This window comes from Wolffia australiana, chromosome 6 (genome assembly GCF_029677425.1).
Source record: "Wolffia australiana isolate 7733 chromosome 6, ASM2967742v1".
NCBI lineage: Eukaryota > Viridiplantae > Streptophyta > Magnoliopsida > Alismatales > Araceae > Wolffia > Wolffia australiana.
The window spans coordinates 8,613,128-8,635,461 of record NC_135840.1 but is presented as its reverse complement, the minus strand read 5'-3'; the positions used below and the strand labels follow the sequence as shown (position 1 = coordinate 8,635,461).

The 22,334-nt window shown below is 44.9% G+C and overlaps 1 protein-coding gene across 8 annotated transcripts in view; it reads right to left on the bottom strand.

The window, feature by feature from the left end:
- The window catches only part of LOC144704220 (uncharacterized), a 156,862-nt gene that overhangs the window by 46,801 nt on the left and 87,727 nt on the right, over positions 1 to 22,334 (bottom strand). For all 8 annotated transcript variants that reach the window (XR_013581767.1, XM_078576553.1, XM_078576549.1 and 5 more), the window contains 5 exons: positions 18,709 to 18,819; positions 16,146 to 16,202; positions 11,568 to 11,612; positions 11,398 to 11,488; positions 10,324 to 10,406 (listed from right to left, as the gene is read on the bottom strand). Coding sequence is in view for 7 of the 8 variants with exons in the window: in XM_078576553.1 (XP_078432679.1) it covers positions 10,324 to 10,406; positions 11,398 to 11,488; positions 11,568 to 11,612; positions 16,146 to 16,202; positions 18,709 to 18,819 (387 nt within the window). In the remaining variant the exon portion in view is untranslated. The remainder of the gene's footprint in view (positions 1 to 10,323; positions 10,407 to 11,397; positions 11,489 to 11,567; positions 11,613 to 16,145; positions 16,203 to 18,708; positions 18,820 to 22,334) is intronic.

Here is a 22,334-nt window from a genome sequence, read left to right as displayed (position 1 = left end):
ATTGGCAACCAATGGTCCAGAAAGTGGAGAAGAGGCTGGAGGGGTGGTAGAGCAAAATTCTATCAGAAGGAGTTTGTCTGGTGCTCTTGCGTTCAGTGCTTTCAGAAATTCCCATATTCTACTTATCGGTATTCAAAATTCCAGTAGTCGTGGTGAATCGGCTGGGGGTTTGATGCGAAGGTTATTTTGGGGAGGCAAAAGCGAGGAGGCGCTTAAGAGAGTGCCCATAGTAGCGAGGGAAATCATAAGTAGACATTTGAAGCAAGGATTGAGGGTTCCTCACTTGGAATCCATGAACTTGGCCCTGTTATCAAAATGGGAGAATTGTGTCATTAGTAGAGGGACTAGATTTCAAGGTCCTGAGGGACAGGTGTGGCTCCACGATGGATTGGGAGAGGCGCTGGGCTAGAGTTAGGGGGGAATCCCCCTTTTTGAGTGGCCTAAGTCAAGTTATACCCTGCATCCGTGAGTTTTTTGACTCCGGACTGGGGGACGGGGCTGATTTTATTTCTGGACAGAGAATTGGTCCAATCAAGGGACCATGAAGCTGAAGTTTCTAAGACTCTTTGCCCTAGCACTAAATCCAAAGGCCGAGGTTGTTGATTGTTGGGAAGGGGCTTGGGTCCCTAACCTAACAGGGGCACTATCAGATATACGATTCGAGGAGCTATTGGGGATGCGAGAGATCCTTCTACCCCTACCCCGTCGACCAACTCCTGAGATGGTTGGGTATGGCGGGGACAACCCTTCTCAGTGAAAGCTGCATATTTGAAGATTCGGGGCGAAGCGAGGGGCGACTCGACAATCAACAAGGCATGCCACACGCTGATAAAGCAATAAGTTTCCCTCAAGGTGCAGATCTTCAATTGGTTGTTGAGGCATAGAAAGCTAGTCACACAGGTTTTCCATGGGAGGTGGGCCCCAACAGACTCCACTGAATGTCCTATGTGCACAAGTGAAGAAGACGAAGACTGCTCCCATTTGTTTTTCACGTGTCAGTTTACGCATAGAGTATGGGCATCACAGCAGGTCCCTGGGGTGGTTATCTCCTCCAATGAGGCATTCTGGGCCTCAGCCACGCTCGGGAGACCCATGAGCAGACTAGAGTGGGGGAGGCTGCTATCGACATTTTGGGCATTGTGGCACCGGAACGAGGTGGTGTTTAAGGGGAGGACGGCTTCGGTGGAGAATGTCATCCACGACATTTAGGCGATAGTGTCATGGTGGGTTGGAGGGAGTTGAAAGGCAGACCCTCTTTGGGTCTTGATTGTATATGGTCTGTACATAACTTTCATTTTAATAGTATCAGGTAGACCACCGGCCCCGAGTGGTCTTCCATTCGTTCAAAAGAAAAATCAAACAGGCAAGCATTACTGCAAACATAATGGAGAGTGGGGAGACGGCTGGTTCCACTTCTTTGATGCAGATCTCATTTTCCTCCCCCCTTTCGATCCTTGTTTCAACAAATCCCCAATATCGAAAATATTTTGCATCTCGAATTGTATTTTTACCCTTTTCCTAGTAATTTTACATATGTACCATTATAACCTCTATTAAAATGACCATTGTAATATCCCCAGTTAAGATGCAAGATCCGAACCGAACGTGTATTATAAAGTAGGTGATTGCCCAAGTGATTAGAATAAGGGGTTTTCTTCTTTCATCTATGCACCATCCCTTCTCTCTCTCAATCACCTGTCTCAAGCGTCAATCTCACCCAAACATCTCCTAGTGAAGCTCATTTGTTGCAGGGTTCCATCATGGTATCAGAGCATCTTCTGCAGGTGATATTTCTTCAACTTTGTGACCCTTTAACTGAGACATTTTTTCTTCGATCGTGGCCTTCATTACTATATCTTGAACCTAGATAGAGCCGTAACCCTCTAAGTGGCTTGGAAGGAGCTCCTGATTAGAGTCTTATTCCAGCCTTAATCCCTTATTGGATATGAGAAGGTAATCATATGCCCCCATCTGGACCAGGAACTTTCACTGTTTTTGAATATGATGGCTTTTGATTTATCATATCTATCACCACTTCCTGTTATTTCTTCAGCTGAGTAAGCAAAAAACCTTTTCAAACTACCTAAGATACCCCACCTATACATGTTAAAGGGTCCAAATCTCCTAGATTGAGCTGACATCGTAATGATGATTCTACTTGGCTGTCGTAAGCTTAAACATCTCACTGAACCACATCCGAGTGAGTACAATCCGTTATATGATGGTTGGAAACAGATGCCATTATAAAGAGCTGGATATTGGACACCATTGAACCCACCCTAGGTCGCCACCTCCTAAGACTTCCTTTTGTAAGGAGTTATGGAATAGGATGCTTCAGCCACACTCCAAACAAAATCTCATATCACTAGGTTATGAGATTAATCAGCCTGAATAGTGATATGAGTGTATGGAAATGTACATCTGCTTTAGTGTTGGTTTGGAATGAATTGGACTATTATCAACCAGTCAAGAACCCAGAATCTGAACAGAGAATCTATGTATTAGAAGATAGAGTCCATAAATTTACTTCAGGACATAACTCACAGTTTGATACCTTGAGTACTATCTTATTAAACAAAGAGAGAACTCTAATGTTTGCTGATGTAGTCAAGATCCCGCTTCTAGAGAAATTCGTTTAAAATATTTTACTGGTCATGACTTGACCTCGGCAACCACTATGTTTGGATCCAGATGCCTCTGAAGATACCAAATCCCCTCTTGCGTGAGAATCCCTTCTGCCACTCTGATCCCATGTGAGAAAGGGTTCAGGGTTGAGGAGAAAACTGTCAGAAAGGGCTCACGGTTGAGAAGGAAACAGTAGAGGGTTATACGAGATAAAAAAAGCTCATATCTAGGTTCATTCTAAGAAGGTTATATACAGTAGCCTTTGGGCTAAAAAAGATGGCCAAATATGGATTACAACCGTCAGTAGACCAATGGCTAGAATACCCTAAAACTGTGTGGATCATGTGCAAGTCACATGCTGCATATGCCTACTGTAACACATACGTCTAAGGGAATTGGCTTATAACTTATTTATGTAAATCACATGATTTAAACTGGGGACAAGGGGGAAATTCAGAATGTAGATAATGCACGTCTCGCTGAAGAGTTTGACATAAAAAGACTTGGCATACTCTATTATTTCTGAGGCATTGAAGTCACTTACACGCCTCAAGGCATAGTAATCTCCCAGTTCAAATACACATTGGATTTGTTAAAGGAAGCTGTTCTACTAGGCTGTAAATCTGTCCCTACCCCAATTGATCCCAACCATAGGCTATGGCTTGGGCAGGAAAGCGTCCGTGCTGATCAAGGGAGTAATAAACGACTGGTTGGTTAACTGATATACTCAACTCACACTCCTCCGGAGATATCATATGTTGTGAGAATGGTGAGTCAATTCATGAAAGATCCAAGAGAAATACATGCCTGAGTTTGTTGCATCCTCAGATATCTGAAGGGTACACAGGGACTGGTCTCATTTTTAAATACACTGATGCTGATAATGCAGCTAAGATTGTTGATTGAAGATCCACTTCCGATTACCGTACATTTTTTTCGGAGTGAATCTTGCCGCCAGGAAGAGCAAGAAATAAACAGTGGTGTCCCGGTCGACTGCTGAGGCAGAGTTTTGGTCCTTTGCTCTTGGCATATGTGCATTTCTATAAATTAAACATCTACTTGATGAGCTCCAGATTGCATGTACAAAGCGAATTATGCTGTTGTGTGACATTATGTCCACTATAGCCATTGTCCGCAATACCATTCATCATGACTAGACATGGTCGTTCTGTTCTTTTGGTGCGAATTTGTGCAAATTGTTCGTTCTGTTCGGTTTTCTGAACAGAAAAAAACGAATTCGAACAAAACATCGCACAGACCTGTGTGCAGTTCTTTTGTTCGCTTTGTGCGAATTTTAGTCTAATTCGCATGGCTCCCACTGGGCACATTGAAGACAAAATTCCCACGCTTGTATGCTCTTGCAACGACTCCCCATGCCACAGTGAGCGAGTGTTGGGATGGCACATGGACCCCATGCCTAGGCGACACCTTATCCGACCAAAGACTGGAAGACTATACAAGGTTGCTGCAAACACTAAGCCACCTACACCCGCGAGGAGGGACACAAGACGGGTGGAAGTGGATAGGCGCATCCTTTTCTATTCGATCTGCTTATGCGAAACTTAGCAGCAGACAGGCAGGGGAGGAACCAAGGATCCTTTACGCGTGTTGCACCATATGAAGACAAAAGTTTCCCCTTAAGGTGAAAATATTCTGTTGGCTACTCCTCCGATGAAGAATAGTGACGATGGTTTTTCGGAGGAAATAGCTCCCAGAAGCTTCGACATTGTGTCCTATGTGTACAAACGCTGATGAGGATTGTGCTCACCTCTTTTTTTATTGTTCCTTTGCCCGAACAGTATGGACCTGTGAGCCACTCAAGGGGGTGGATATCTCATCAGAGGTGGCGTTTTGGGAGTCAATACAAAATGGAGCACCTAGGGGGCGAGCGGGACAGGTTCGGCCCTTCGGAGTGCTATAGGCACTATGGCTGCACCGAAACGAAGTCATCTTCAACGAACAGGGAGCATCGACGGATGCGGTGATACAAGCAGCTGCGGGTTTTACTGTTGCATGGTATAAAATCCCAAGGCCAAGGCCCTGGCCGGCCTTTTAGGCCCTTCATGTACTTATCGCTTATATTTTTATCTCACTTGGAAGGTCACCGACTTTGTGTGATCTCCCCTATCCTTATTTCAAAAAAAAAAACAATTTTCTGTATAATTTTATGTGCATAGCGTCATAATGCCTATTAAAATGACCGTTGTAATATCCCCAATATGGATCCAAGATTCGAACCAAACCTGTACTATTAAGTGGGTGATTGCCCTCGTGAATTGAAAAAGGGTTTTCTTCTTTCTTCTATGTGCCCTCCGTTCTCTCTCTCAATCACCTGGCTCAAGTGTCAACCTCACCCAAACATCTCCTAGTGAATCTGTTGATATGATTATTACGTTTCTTTATTTTTCTCTCTCCTGTTAGCCCATTAGGGCTCCCTATAAAACCCTGTAATCTCTTTCATTTCATGATTAAGAAGTATTGTTTTCTTGTTCACATGGTATCAGAGCCCTAACCCTAACCCTAATCTGGGTTTCCTGGGCTTGACCTTGCGCTCCGATCTCTGGCGGTTCTCACAACCGCCTGATCTCGCACTCCGGTCCATCGCCGTCCGCTGTATCCTGCACCGGGGGTCGCGTGCAGCAGTTCGCCACGCCCAGCAGCCAGCCGCGTGCTTCGGTCCGCATCGACCTGCCTCGGTCCGTGCCGCGAGCTGCATCCGCCGCGCCGTGTATCTGCCTCAGTCGAGCCATCAGCTCTTGCAGATCCCACCGCTCGGTGCAGTTGTTTCTTGTGGCTGGTTCAGCACCTTCTGATTGTGATCTACTCTGATTGAGCCACCGGATTCTACAATGACGAATCCGTTTGCTGCTGATTCGCCAGAAGCCCAGACCTCTACTGTTACGCCAGACTCGACGCCGGTATCTCGCCACATGCAGCGGTGTAGTGCCTCTTGAGCCCGGGTGGTCGTCCTCTCCTGGGCCATTCTCTCTGCCTAGGATGCCTCGGATGGTATGTTTACTGGATTTAATCTTCTGCAATGTCGCCAGATCGTCCAGATCACTTTAAAGGCGTCTCATGCGCCATCTTCTAGAAGACGGACCTCCCCGGACCGATCCCAAGTATTATGACTGGCTGGACGTTGAGGGGGTAGTTCATCGCTGGCTCTTGGACAGTATTTCACCCAGTGTTAAAGGTGAATTCCTGTCTCTAGAGTCGGCTCGGGCGGTCTGGGAAGCGGCACTCGAGAGCCACTCCAAGAAGCACAACATTGCGACTGCATGCGAATTGGTGCATCGGGCCGCCAACCTGCGTCAAGGAGACCGGTCTATCATGGAGTACAGTACGGAGCTCATTTCGTTGTGGAATGAGATTGACCACTACATGCCGCCCGACCCTCATTCGGTGGACCGCAAATATACTCTTCAACTTCGGGTTTTCCAGTTTCTTATGGGACTGAACCCGGAATATGAAGCGGTACGGGCTCAGCTTATACATCGGGAGACTGGTCCTACCTTCAAGGATGCGCTCCGCAGTGTGAGGGTTGAAGAATCTCGCTTTCAGCAGGCCCAGAACTCGGCTTCGGCACTTGTAGCTCAGTCCTCTTCGTCTGCGCGCCCATCGACGACTACACCACCTAGTTCTTTGCCGCGTGGTCAGACTGCTCGGACGGAGGATTCTCCAAAGGGTGATCCTTCGCTGTTTTGCAATTACTGCAAGAAGTGAGGTCACTCTAAGGAGACGTGCTACAAGCTTCAACGGAAACGCATGCAGCAGAGTAACCTTGCTATCGCACCTGCTGCGGTCCTGTGCCTACTCGGGTCAAGTACCTATGCCATATGGTCTTCTCCGCCTCGCCCACCAGCTTTACTCCGGAAGAAATGGAACGTCTCGCCAATTGCTGGATCCTCCAGTCGTGGGATCATGCTCCTTGGCCCACGCAGTATGTCCACGGTCTTCCTACACCTCCATCCCCTTCTGGCCATTCTCCTTTCTCTTCTACTTGGCTCCTTGATTCCGGTGCCACCGCCCACATGACTCCTAATCCAAGAGCCTTTGTGACTTATGAACCCGTCCCTGGATCCTCCAAAGTCAAAACAGCCTCCGGCGATCTTCTCACCGTGGCGGGTATTGGACGTGTGGCTATTTCCTCTTCTATGCATCTACCTAAAGTTCTTCATGTTCCACGTCTTACTCATCATCTTCTCTCCTTATCTAGCCTTGTTCGCGACTTGAACCAAGACCTTACATTCTCTCCTACTTCATGTTTTTATCGTGATAAGGTGTCGGGGAGGACGATTTCCATTGCTGAGGAGCATGAGGGACTCTATATTGTTCGACCTCGTTTGACTTCTTTTGCTGTTGCTGCTGCGGCAGTTTCCCTTTCGACTTCCCACGAGCGTTTGTGGCTTCTTCATCGACGTCTCGGCCATCCTTCTTTTGCTACTCTTTATCGTCTTTTCCCCAAACTTTTTCAAGGCCATTCTGTGGACCGTTTTGTTTGTAATGCTTGTCGAATTGCGAAACATCATCGCACTACGTATCCTATCTCTTCTTCTCATTCTTTGACCCCATTCTCCCTTATTCACACCGATGTGTGGGGACCATCCCCTATTCACAGCACTTCCGGCTCTCGATGGCTATGCATCTTCATTGACGATGCAACTCGTTTCACGTGGGCATATTTCTTAAAGAACAAATCGGAGATATCACGTGTCATTCCTCAATTCTACTCACTTGTCCAGACTCAATTTTCTACATCAATTCGTCGCTTCCGCTCCGACAATGCTAAAGACTACGTTAACACTTCGTTAAGCACTTTCTTTCGAGACAAAGGCATTATCCATGAAACCTCTTGCCCTTATACACCCCAGCAAAATGGCGTTGCCGAAAGAAAATTCCGCCACATCTTTGACATGACTCGGAGCCTTCTCTTCCATATGCATGTGCCCAAGTATTTTTGGGGGGAAGCCGTCTCCACCGCCATCCATCTTCTCAACCGCCTTCCGTCTCGAGTGCTTGACTATTCCACTCCTATTGACCGTCTTCAGCATGTCTTTCCCACTCTCTCTCTCCGAACTATTGACTGTCTTCAGCATGTATTTGGATGTGTCTGCTATGCGCCTAACCATCAACTTGGTCGTGATAAACTGGATCCTCGTGCTATCAAATGTGTGTTTGTTGGTTATTCCTCCACCCAAAAAGGGTATTTATGCTATCATCCACCCTCTTGTCGGTTTGTCGTCACCAAAGATGCCACGTTTGATGAATTGCTTCCCTACTATTCCTCCTCTTCTCCAGAACCACCATCGTCCACATCTCCATCCGATCCACTTGAATTCCTAATTCTTCCTCCACCATCTCCTCCGTCATCCGTCTCTAGTCCCTCTTTGCCGGCCCCGACAGAAGTGTCTCCTCCTGTTGCTCCTCCAGAGATTGTGCCTCCCGACCCGTCTCCGGCCGCCGTCTCAGTCCCACCTGTGGAGACTCCTCCTGTCCCTGCTGCTGAATTCCCCTCTTCTGCCGAAACTTCTTCGATTCCACCGCTTCCTATACGTCGCTGCCCGCCTGAAAAACGCTACGGTATTACTCTTGCTCGTCGAAAACCTCGGGTTGCTTCTTATTCTCCAGCTGTCCCGCCTCCCTCTTCCTCCACCCCTCCAGAAACCTCCTCATTAGCCGTGCTGCCCTCGTCTCGTTCTTCTCCTCTCTATCCATTAGAGGCATCCATCTCATCTCACCGTCTCTCACCATCCTATCATGCCCTTCTCACCTCACTTGATGTCACTTCCCTTCCAAAGACGGTGGACATTGCCCTTTCGTTTCCGCATTGGCGTCAGGCTATGGCGGAGGAGCTTCATGCTCTTGCTCAAAATGAGACGTGGGATCTGGTTCCTCTACCGGCCGGGAAGCATCTAGTGGGTAGCCGTTGGGTGTATGCTGTGAAGCATAATTCCGACGGTTCTATTGAGAGGCACAAAGCCCGGGTTGTGGCGCAAGGGTTTACTCAGAAGCATGGCATTGATTATCAGGAGACATTTGCCCCCGTCGCCAAGCTGAATACGGTGCGGATCTTATTGGCCCTTGCTGTGGATCGTGGCTGGATTTTGCAGCAATATGATGTGAAGAACGCTTTTCTGCATGGTGATTTGACTGAGGAGATCTACATGGCATTACCTCCTGGCTACACTTCCTTAGTGCCGTTGTCTCCAAAGTCTGTTGTCTGTCGCCTGAAGAAAGCACTATATGGCTTGAAGCAATCTCCTCGAGCGTGGTTTGGTCGTTTCACGATGGCCATGAAGCGCCGTGGATACCGTCAGTGTAATGGAGATCACACCCTCTTCTACCGCCATTCCACGTCAGGGGGAGTCGCTATTCTTCTTGTGTACGTGTGATGATACGTACGGGTGATGATACGGCGACCATTACGGAGCTGGCTATGTATCTTTCGTCGGAATTTGCTATTCGCCATCTTGGCCCGTTGAGGTACTTTCTTGGTATAGAGGTGGCATATTCTTCGAGCGGGATCTTTATTTGTCAGAGAAAGTATACGGTGGACCTTCTCTGTGAGCTTGGAAAGGAGGACTCCAAGCCTACTTCGACACCGATTGATGCGAACTATCGACTTGGTGCCGATGCGGATGAGGAGCTTGCTGAGCTTGGACCATATAGAAGACTTGTGGGCAAACTGATTTATCTCACCCACACTTGTCCGGACATTGCATATTCAGTTGGTGTTCTGAGTCAGTTTATGCAGACTCCTCGCAGGAGCCATTTTCATGCTGCTCATCGTCTCCTCCGTTTCCTGAAGGGCACCATTGGCCGTGGACTATTGTTTTGTCGCCATACCGGCCTGCGTCTCGAAGTCTACACCGACGCAGATTATGCTGGCTCTGTGGTTGATCGTCGGTCCACATCTGGATATTGCACCTTCTTGGGCGGCAATCTGATTACTTGGAGGAGCAAGAAGCAGAAAGTGGTCTCCCGATCAAGTGCTGAAGCGGATTTCCGTGCCCTTCCGCATGGTCTGTGTGAAGCACTTTGGATTACCCAGCTTCTTCGTGAGCTACGGTGTCCAGTTATCTCCCCTGTCCAGCTGTTCTGCGACAACAAATCGGCGATTAGCATTGCTCATGACCCCGTTCAGCATGATCGTACAAAGCACATTGAGATCGATCGCCATTTCATCAAAGAGAAGCTTGAATCGGGAGATTTTTGCACGCCATATGTTCCGTCCGCTGAACAACTTGCAGATATCTTCACCAAAGGGCTTCATGCCCCTAGGTTTGAGGAGCTCTGTTCCAAGCTGGGTGTGGAAAACATCCACGCTCCAGCTTGAGGGGGAGTGTTGATATGATTATTACGTTTCTTTATTTTTCTCTCTCCTGTTAGCCCATTAAGGGCCCTATCTCTAGTCAGCCCATTAGGGCTCCCTATAAAACCCTGTAATCTCTTTCATTTCATGATTAAGAAGTATTGTTTTCTTGTTCACAGAATCTCATTTGTTAAAGGGTTCCATAAAAAATGAGTAGCACTTCAATGATAAATACAACAAATTCGGCAAAGAAACCTCACATTTTCTTCTGTTGGCCCTAGAGGAAATTTAATAAATCCTCTAGAAATAAATAAATATGCAATTAATGTAAAAACTATGTAAAATAACCAATATTCACCATCCGTATTTCACATTGATTAATTTACCTGTAAACATTCCACCAGACGATATTGAGAATGAATAAATGAATTGAATTTCTTCAAGCTTGTCTGGAAACCTTCCGGTTCAACTGCACAATATCTGAAAATTTTAGGGATGAATGGATGAAAAAGTTGGATGGTATTATCATGCATACAAACCTTCTTTTTTCAATGACTACAGCCAATCTATAAAAACCTATAGGATTCATCAATGTTGATTCTTATCATTGATGAAAATTGTAAATGATTTAAAATGACTTCAAGGAGGTTCACTGAGCAACAAAAGTGGGTATCATATTTAAAGGACATAATCTAATCTTATTCATTTTGATCTTGGAAAATAACCAAACAATTGATACGAATCACCCTCCTCAGTGACAGACTCCACTTTTGGCCAGCAGGGGTATTCACATATTTTCAATAATTCATGTTTTCATTAAATAGGGTAGCCCTACCTATAGGAGACGAGCCACGAAAGGAATTACTATAAATTTGAAGCTCCTCATTTCTCTTCCCCCCGATGTCTAAGTCTCCTCTTTCCCTCTACAATCCTCTTACCTTGTGATCATCTCTACCTCACTGCATCTGCTAACAGCTAGTCCCTGATCATCTTAATGTGGCCTTAATTTGTTGTAGCAAGAAAAATCCTTTAGTTGGACTGCTCAAGAGCAAAGGAGAGAGAGAGGAGAGACAATCCACGCATTAAGACCTCCATTGTAGCTGAAGAGAGATGCCAGCTGTGAGAGTGCCAGCAGAGAGAATAATGGCCGAATGGACATCCCCTAGAGATAAAAGGGACGAGAATACAACTCCAACTTGATTGTTCTTGGCTTCCCTCCTATAGGAAGGGCTTCCCTATTTAAAGGGAACATCCAGAAAGAAGAAATGAAAAAATGGCCACAATGGGTAAAATGACCAAAAATACAACTCATGAGGGTTGGGTATTGTATCAGTTCTCTGAAATTGGAAGCCCAAAATTTGAATCTAAACATATAATCTTTTTAATTAACCTATAGCACAAATATTTCATATAGATGTTTTATAAAACAAACAACATTCAACTAAATTTCTCAAATGTACCTGCAGTTGACGTGAAGAACTGCCTAGACTTATTGCCAAGTTGTCTTAAAAGTTCCTTTGAGATCTGCCCCTCTAACCATTTTTTCACATCCTATGCAAGGAATGCTCAATTTGACAACGTAAATTGATACATAGTGCTCACACTAATTAGATTGAGTCAGAAAACATACCAATTCCAGAAGGCAGCTCAAATTTTTAGACATAAGATGCAACTCCTTTATGAGGACAAAATAGAATGAAACAGAAGTTTGTTAAGAAAATGGAAGTACAGAACAAAGATTTTTAAGAAACCAACAAGGTTGACTAGGGATAAGGAAGGAAATAGTAAGTAAACAACAATACAAATTAGCATTCTCAACTCAAATTCCGGTTACACGCTGATACATTCTCTAATGGAACGTATGGGGTGGTTTTCACATGCGACCCCGATTTAAATAGCCTCTGCGCAAGAAGACAGGATATGGAGATCATTTTCAAGATTTGAGGTAGAAGAGCCAGTCAGGAGACCAGGAGGCCAGATCCGGAGAGAAGGGGAGTCCTCCTGGGCTCCTCTGTCGCTACCCATTTCTTTTCCTTTTCCATGTGTGACCGTTAAAAAATTGGAATTCCTCAGATCTGAATTCTTTCGAATCAAGCATATTGGGATCTACTTCTATTCAATTTCCCAATTGAGAAATTTATACAAGAATTACATGTACCACATCCATATCCTATAATTAGGGCATAGAGAAAGAGAGTAAATATCATGGACCAGTACATATTGATATCCTTTGGTGAAGATATCTGCATGTTGTGGAGTTGAAGGAATGTGATAGGATCCCACAACAAAACCCAACTGAAAAGAGATCAAGAAGGAAGAGAGAGGACGATGAAGGAAGTGACAGGTCTTCATCTTGCCAGATTCAGCGAGGTATCCACTATCCACGAGCAGCTCGAGAGATCCACTGGACAACAAAATTTTTCATTCTTTCAAAAAAAAACAACCAAATTTTTCGTAGAAACCATAATCGTTCATTGCATGATACTTTAATCAAAATATAAATATATTTTTTTGGAAAGAAATCAAAATGTAAATACATAGGGAGGTACTGGGCTCTTAGGCTGGCTAATGGTTCTTCAGGCCTGGTCTCGTGGGCCTACACATGCTCCTACATGAGTAGTCTTCCTAAGGAACTTGCCAGAATGTAGGAAGTACAAACCTGTCTTATCTCCGGAATGGCAGCAGAGGTGGTAGTGCAAAGTGATATGATACCAGACTAGATTTACGAGAAATATTGGCCTAGTGACGAAGACCAGCCCAGGAACATCCCAAGTCCGACCACTTTACGTAGGCACATTCAAGAGATTATGGAATTTTTTTACTTGTCAATTACCACTTGCCTCAATTCCATTTTCCCCCCCTGGGCATGATGCTCTCTCCATCTCACCTTTTGCATATGATCTTCCCTGCATAGATAGTGGATTCCCCTACCATCGAGAGATGGTCTTCCCATATCTCCCTCTCTCCCTCTGCTCACTCTGAGATTCGTTGAAATATTTTTGGTGTCAAAATTAAAGGTTAACTTTGGATATTTACATTTTCATTGCTTGATCCATCCAAGGTTTTATCACAGAGGAGGAGATGAAGGACACGGGTGATGCAAGTGATGAATACCATTAGAAGAATATCCCCCCTTAATACCAAAAATCTAGTAAAGTGGGCCAAGATGTTTGATGTTAAATCCACTATCAAGATGTGTCGTCAGTTGAGCCACTGCATGAGAGTCATTTCTCGTAATTATAATGTCATCCCCATACATAATGACTGTTATTCCTCCACACGGGGAATTACAATAAAAAGGTAAGGTCTTCATTCCCTGATGTAGGGCATCAAGGGGAGAAATGTAGAAAAGGACGCAAGAGGGAAGGCCTCACCTTTTAAATATTTGGCCACATTCATATTAAGAAGAAGACAACAGGTGGTATCAACGATGTGACCAAGCTTTCTTTCACCAATACTATTCTGCTGAGTGTATGGATACAATGTTTTATAAACCATGCCATGTGAAGTGAAAAACATGAAAATCTTGGAGTTAGCATGATCACTGGAATTATTTGCGCAGAAGCCTTTTGGGGGTGTAGAAAACTGATTTTGGATGAGCTCATAGAATGAAATCATAGTTTGGCTAAGGTTGGATTCATATTTTAAGAGGTAACTCCATGTGAGGCAAGTGAAATTATCAAAAAATAATGCCAACCATTGGACTAAAGACAATGCCGAGGGGACAAGATTGTTACCTCCAAAAACTTGTGATAGTAGAACCAACAACATTGGACTAAAGTGATGAAATTGATTTCCTTATGCCTGAGCAGATCTCCCATAGAAGATGATGCATTAGTGGCTGATGATTGGAGTACCCCGAAGAAGACGAAATGGAATAGAAGGAGAGACCATGGACAGTACTATTGTAGGTCAAGAGGCAGAAGAAGCTGGAGTTGTCACCCAGTAGCTTTGGTGAGCATTCTTACGAGGGCACTGACTTCAAGACTGAGCGTACCATGTGTGGTTGCCTCACTATAAGAGCATATAAGATGGTCCTTCTCAGAATTGCAAGGCTACAAGTTTCCAAGTTGTTGGGGAGCCATTACACAGGTTGGTTCAGAGCGCAAAATGCCAAGGCGTGTTTCTGATCTGATTCTGGCTCGTGTTGATGAATGATGGTGGCCCATGCGGCCCACGAAGCTGAAACAGCCCCTGTGTCCACCTGAAGCCCTACCTTAAGGACGAGAAAGATGGGAGAAGGCAGAAAATCCCTTGGAGAGAGTAACCCATTTTCCCCTCTCTTCTCTCCGGCTGATCCTCACCCCTCTCATCACTTGTAGAAGATCTTCCGTACAACGATGGAGGCTCTCACACCTTCCGGGTACAATGATCTTTCCCCACCCTCCTTATCTTCTTCCTCTGCAGTCTTCGTCTTACTTTCTACCCTCTCCTTTTCCCCCTTGAACACTGAACCCTTGTGCTGTCACTCGGCATTGACGAACCAGAAAGAGAAAGAGTTGAATGTTCTTTGATTAATGCGGTGTCAGGGTTTTATCAGTTTACTTGGTCCGAAAAATATGAACAGCCACCTTATAGCTTAAAAAATTTTCCAGACTGATGAGATGGCTGCGGAGAAACCCATACTCAAGATATAATCCAATGAGGAATTTGAGCACCCTGAGTTGAAGAACATACCCAAGATCAAGCAAGTTGGAATTGGGGCATATAGTTATCTAATTCAATCCATAGAGAAGTCAATTTGGTGTTATATTCCTGAACAGATAGCAGACCTTGGACCAAATTTGTTGAGTGAGTCACAAAATCATCTCATACCACCTTGAGCAGATAAAGGCCAAGTTGTTCTCCAAATGAGACTTTTGAGCATCACCCCATACCAATTTGCCTAAGTTGGAAGATAGAATTCGCTAATAAAGGATGGAATAGTATTGTAAGGAGCCAATGGTGAACCACACTCTCAACATCAAGCATATTATCAATGTGGAAAGCAGTGTAAAGTAGTATCACTGCCAAATGGTGTATCATTAGTTTACTATTCAAGGTAATTTGAAAATACTAATGGCATTGAAGAAGGTTCAATCCTGTAAAACAAAATTCAGAAAGTATGTGAGGCACAACATAGTGTTTATGACTGAATTCTGGTGTTGAGACAGTAGGTGACCTCAAGGGCAAATTGGCAGAAAATAAGTTAATTAGTGGCCATGTTATTACCAGTGGAACATCAAGATGCATAGCAGCAAGTTCAAGGACAGCAGAGCCGACAGGATGTCCTTGGACCAACTTGGTGATTGAAGCTGCCAGTGGCCAAAGCCAGAATGAACTTCGATGGAGCTGGATCTGGAGGAAACTGCAGGAGAGACGGTGTGAGTAGGGGAGGAGCCAAAACGAACACTGACTAGGATGGAACGAATGGACCGGACATCAAATCTAGAAGATAACTCCAAGGTCTTGCTCTGATTCCATGATGTAATCCAGAATAGAAAGAGGCTTAACCCTCGTAAACTTGTTTTTAGGGTTCATTACATGGTAATTATGGAGTGGAGGAGTGGAGGCCCATGTGAATGGGTTATTACATAGAGATATAAAAGAGGAAGAAGAATCCGTTCAACAGAATTTGCTTCAATGGTGCCAGTACATACATGTCACTGTCAGTGACATACCTATGAAACATTTTACTGCCAATACATGTCCATTAAGTCAGAGCAATTATTCATCGTTGACTATTGGGAATTATTTATCCATCCATCATCAACAATGGTTTTCTCTTTGCATCTCTAGGGGGAGCACCTGCAACTGCATGCTATCCAACTTTGAAGGCTATCATTTCTGGACAAGGGCCATAAACTGATCCATCTTTATTTTTCAACAATTGTAAAGAGATTCCTTATCTCTCTCTTAACCCTGTCATCTACTTCTCTGTGATGAGACCGTGGATGGATGTATCAATGACAATGCAATTTTGACACCTTGAGATTATAACTTCATTCAATGTGTTAGATTAAAGCACTTACCAACTATACCTTGAATCTAACAGATCAAATGAAGTTTGTACCATTTTTTCTCAATTATATGTTGATACTCCAAAATAAGCACTAGAAAAAAAGAGACAAGTTGTGATCCCAATAAGGCATCAACTTAAAGCTGAAAATATTTAAACTATTTCCAAAAATGAAACTGTTAAGGAAACACAGGTTCCTGCAATACTGACCTTAGACAAAATAGATACCTTGTTGACTGCCTCAATCAGACTGAATTGTGCTCTTGACTGCATAATTAAACAAACAAGATAACATCATTAAACTAATGTTTAGTGTATGCGTCACTCCAAATAGAAAACAAATTTGGGGCCACAATTCCGTAATTCTATGGAAACATATGATTAACATGAATTATGAAATGGATTTGACCAGTCCAGACCTTCAGCTTTTGGGAATTAGATCCCCTAAAAATGAAAGAGAACATGTTGACAGAATGTAACACATCGGGAGATCAGAGAAGAATAATGGGTAGAAGATGAAGCAAAGAAGAAGATGACGTATAAAGATGATCAAAAGTTTCAGAGAGTCAATGGAGGAACCTTGAAGGGAGGAATTGTTTTATCAAGGTATCTAGAGGAATTGGAGGATAAACACTGAACTTATTAAGACAGTGTTACGATCTACTCCTTCTAGTAAGCCCACTTGGGACATTATCGTCTTGCCCTTCTGTCTTGCATTTCCCTTTATATGTAGCCCTCCTCGTTGGAGGGCAGGACATGAATTTACAAGTTATTATTTCCTCTCGGTAACTTCTCCCTCTCTTTACAACGTCCACTCCGACGAGCCCCATTTCTGATACGAACCTGCTGGTTAGTATCGGTGAGAAGATGGGAAGGGAGGGAGAAGGCGCCGGGATGGACTACGACAGGTGGAGTAGGCGGAGTGGACGTCGCCGGAGGGAGCCAAACACATTTCTGGAATACTTCTTGGCTGCCCTCCTAAAGGGAGGGCTGCTCTATTTAAAGGGATTACAAAAGGTCTAAATGACCTAAATGCCCCTATTGGGCTAAATGATGAAAGAGACTTAGATACGTCGAGGTCGTATCAATTTCCTCCCGCCATGCCCACTCTACCGCTCCTCCGTCGCCAAAGTCCTCTCAGCATCGTCCACTTCGCTAGGGCCAGCCCTTCACGATACGATTCCCAGCAGAGATTGTATCAGATATCCATATACTTCTTCAGACATGAATTTTAGACTTGAGAATGTATCTGAAAATAACTGAATACTCTGATAATGTTATTAATGGATGCTCATTGTGTATCAATCAGAATTGAGAAAATATCTTGTTATTTTCTGTCGTGAATAGACGAGAATGGATCATACGCTCAAACCAGGTGAAGGGCCACGGAACGTCTTTGTCGTGTTGATGCATCAGGATGCACAAGTAGGTCATTGTCAGGTTACAGAAAAAGAAGACATCAAGCGACCAGAAAGAAAGCATCGCGTTTATTTCATTGAATGACACATAATTATGTAAGATAATATAGAATCCACTAGCCAATAGTTGGTAGATCCGGAATCATAAGCTCCAATGGTCAAGTGAAGGGAGGATATAAACACAAATACACAAGTTTTAAGTGAAAAGCAAAAAAAGGTAAAAGTAGAATCTTCTCTGTCAACAATAATGTTTCAATGAGATAATCTTTAATAGAAAATGTGAGACCTAATAGGCATTTACTCATGGAAAATGCAGTTTCCATGCTGTTGAATCCAAATATTCAGGTTTCATGTTAAAATACAAATAGCAAAGAAACTTGACTCCTAACATGGAAGTTGAGAAAGCCCCACATAATCCAAACATTAGAGTATAATGAATGTAGTAACCAGTCTAAGGTGGAAAACTGGGCCATTTAATCATGCAAGAAAATCATAAACAAGAGGATTCAGGACCAAGGAAAGAGAGACTCTTGAAGTCTTCTCAGGGTTCTAGGATTTCTGACCCATTTGTTAATTATAATTTGAGTCAGTCATCTCTAAGTTATCATTGTGTAACTTATCTCTAAGTGATCATTTGATACTCTCCAATAATATCAATTAACGATGTCAACCAAATAGATGTCGAAATCCAAATATAGTTCAAGATTTGACAATGTAGCTTGAAGAAGTAAGGAAATAGAGTAGATCTTGACGGCTCCTCCTCTCAGGTCGAAGCTCCTTCTCGATCTTGGGCGGTTCCTCCTCTCAGGTGAAACTCCTCCCTCCAGACCAGCAGGCGAAGATGATCTCCCGCTGCTCCCGCCTTCTCGACTTCTAACTGTCGAGCCACAACTTCAAGAAAATGAGTAGCGCCCCATACCTGGGTCGCCCCCTTTATTTATAGGGGTGGGACACTGCCCCATCTGTCTGGGTCACTTTGACTGGTCATCAGTCCGTTGACCAGATCTGAGTTTCCTCCTTTGGTACTTCTTGGAATAGAGTCTATCATCATTCAAAAAGATATTAAATTGGTAAAGCATCTGTGAAGAAAAGACTAGGGCACCGGACAAGACACCTTGGTGACAAAAGAGATGCACACCTATCATTGATAATGAAAAAGGGGTACATATAGGAAGCTGCAACCTCCTGGTTGGGTAAGCGTACAACGACTACTTTTGAGGGGCACATGAGTTGCACGTGCCCCGTGATAACAGCATCATTGCTTCTGGCTTAAGTTATGAGATACTTACATGTTAAAGAGAACTTTTAAGTGAAAGGAAAAAAATTCATGAGGAAGACCCAAAGTTTAGAGATACCAGTGAGTCATCATGCAAGTAATCCATATTTACATTGTCCCCATAAATTGGACTCTCAGGAGAAAGTAGATGATGTGAAATATCCTCATTGAATATTGCAAAGATCATCCCCTGGAATCAACAAAGGATAGGGAAACATTATTTCACAGATAAAAAAAGAAGATCAGAAGGGTAAAACAATTAAGGTCATCAGATCCTCCAGCGGACATGAAAAAGATGACATGGCAGAAGACTCAGTAATATTATCAAAGCTTTAACTGCAACAATACTTACTTCCATAAACATTATTGGGATAAGTAACATTACCAAGGAAATATTGGAATACATTCTCAATCCAGATGGTCAATTGAATATATATATATATATATATATATATATATATATATATATATATATATATATATATTTTTTTTTTTTTTTTTGAAAGAAAAGTAGGGCAGACCACCCGGAAACCGGTGGTCCGCCTATTCCATTAAAAATAGGAGGAATATGTACACATCATTTACAGATATGGTCATTTAAGGCATTCACTCTATCCCCCCCAACCCCCAAAAGGTAGTAAAGCCGCAACGTCTGAGATGACGTTTTCAACCGATGCCGTCCTTCCCTTGAACTCCGCATCATTTCGATGCATCCATATCGTCCAAAGTGTTGTTAGTATTCTTCCCCATTCTGCTCTATTCTGGTATCTACCAGTCGTGAGTGATGCCCAAAAATTGGTGTCTGAGGATATATTCACCCCGGAGATCCGTTGTTTTTTTTTTTTTTTTCGGAGATCCATTGTGATGCCCATACTTCCCTGGCAATAGGACATGCGAAAAAAAGGTGTGAGCAGTCTTCATCACCCTCGCCACACAGAGGACACGAGACGGGCTCCGTTGGTGCCCATCGCCTGCGGTAAACCCGTGAGACCAGTCTTCTCCTCCTCAGCAACCAACCGAAAAGTCTCACCTTCAGGGGGAGTTTTTGCTTCATTATGGTATGGCATGTATTATTGGTTGAGACGTCGTCTCTCTCTTCCCCTCGGATTTTCAGGTATGCGTCCTTTACTGAGAAAGGCGGCCCCCGCCGTACCCACCCATCTCGGGAGACTCCCGAGGGTCTGAGAGGTAGGATGGTCACATGCATCCCCAACAGCTCCCCGAAACGATCCTCCGATAAAGTCCCAGGAAGGTTAGGGACCTAAGCCCCTTCCCAACATTCACTGACGGCGACATTTAGGTTCCTTGCCAGTGTAAAAAGTCTTGGAAACTGTATCTTCGGGGGTCCATGCTTTGTCCAATTATCAATCAAAAATCGGAATCCTCCCCCATCCCCCAATTTGGGGTCAAACAAATCCCAGATGTGAGGAATGGTTTGACGCAGACTACGCCAAAAAGGGGATTCCCCCCTCCTGTGTGCCCATCCCGTCTCCCAATTCAACGACAGATCATATACGTCTCTTAGCACCTTGACGGCTAGGCCCTCCATCGATGACACCAATAGTTCAACCCATTTAGCAAGCAATGCGATGTTCATAGATTTCAAGTAGAGAATACCTAGTCCTCCCTGTTTCATGGGTCTGCAGACCACATCCCAGGCTACCATGGATATCCCTCTACCTCCTTCTCCATTCCCTCCCCAAAAAAACCGTCTCATTAAACCTTCGAGTCGTTTGGCCACCCCTACCGCCACCTTAAACAGCGAGAGGTAGAAAATAGGGATAGCGGAGAGCACCGATCTCAAGAGCACCATACGACCCCCTCGCGATAGTACCCTGCTTTTCCAGCCCTCCAACCTCCGCTCCACCTTATCGATTACTGGTTGCCATTCTGCGATTAAGAGTCGCCTTCCCGTGAGAGGGAGCCCCAAATATCTCATCGGAAGAGAGCCTCGAGGTGTACCTAGCACGCGGGCGCATAGAGTCTCCTCCTACGAGGATAGGCCGAACCCCACGAACGCTGACTTTTCCCGGTTGAGACATAGTCCCGAGAAATCCGCAAACAACGGTGTGAGCTTCTGTTACCGAACCTTCCCTAAAGAATGTTGTATCATCTGCATACTGGAGCAATGGGATGCCCCCCGGATAGCTCGCCGTGTGAAATCCTCGTAAAAAGCCTTGCTCACACGCCTTAAGGGTACAACTGGCCAATGTGTTTACCGCAAGGACAAACAGCAGTGGTGCTAAAGGGCAACCCTGCCTGACTCCTCTCTATGGGTGGATCCACCCTCCTTCCGCCCGGCCATTTACCAAGATCGAGAAAGAGTGGGATGTAACACATTGTCGTACCCAGGTCACCCACATCTTAGGAAATCCCCTCTTTCTCATGACGGACCATAGGAATTTCCAATCGAGGGAGTTGTAAGCTTTCGCGAAGTCCACCTTCCAAATAAAGCCTTTTGTCCCCATTCTCTTCCATGCTGATACGATCTCCCCTGCCACCACCGCGCTCTCCTGCAGTTGCCTACCCGGGATGAAGGCCGATTGGAATGGACCGATTAGACCCCCGATCATCACCCTCAAATGATTAGCCATCACCTTGGCAATAATGACGAGATAGATGGAATTCGACAAAGCAATGGGTTTGAAATCCCCCACATTCACTGCCCCTGTGCACTTGGGCAGCAGAAAAAAGTATGACCGATTAAGTCTTTCCAGGCCAACCTTGTCCCTCTGGAACTCCTTCAAGGTATCCATCACGTCAGGGCCGACAACTTCCCAGAATTCGCTTAAGAAAATGACTGGGAAGCCGTCAGGGCCCGGAGCTCCCTCTCCATTCAAACCCTTGATCGCCGTCCTCACTTCCTCCGCACTAAAAGTCCTCACTAGCTCATCCTGTTGTGCTTGTGATAATCAGGATACCCCCGACCCTCCCATCGCCACTGGTTTCGGGGTCCTCGCTTAGTTACTGTTTGGAAATGGCTTGCTAGTACTGCTCCCACCGCTTGTGCCCCCACAAACTCTTGATCCCCCACTTTCACTGTGGATATGTGATTTGACCTCCGCCTTCAATTCGCCACCATATGGAAGAAGCGAGTGTTGGCATCTCCCTCCCTCAGTCAAATCTGCCGTGATCTTTGCCTCCAATCCATCTCAAGCTTATTATCCTACTCCACCACCTCTCGACATGTTTTCCTTTCCTTGAGTTCGTCTTCTAACAGGCATCTTGTATCTTCAATGGCGTCCAAATGTTGGACCCTCAATAAGGCTTCATCCCGTCTTCGGTGTCTTCCCTCTCGAATTTGTCTCTACACCCCGATGAGGTAATGACGCAGGCCTGCCAGCTTGGTGGCCAGCCTCATCATGGCTGAGCCCTGTGAAGAGTGACCCGTCCACCATGCTATCACCTTCTCTCTGAAGCCCCTCTTGCGTGGCCACGATCGGTCCAATTTGAAGTAAGTGGGTCTAACCTGCCCAACGTTATCCTGCCATATAATTGGGGCGTGATCAGATAAAGGTCTGGGGAGAGCTCGTACATCTGCTAATGGATGTGCCTCCAACAGGTCGACCGAGCACAGGAATCGGTCCAAGCGGGAGAGCGTGGTAGGACACCTCGTACTACGCCATGTGTAGTTGCAAATCATCGGTCCCATTTCCTGCAGTCCCGCCCCCGAGATGAATGCCCAGAACGGCTCTGATCCTGGGT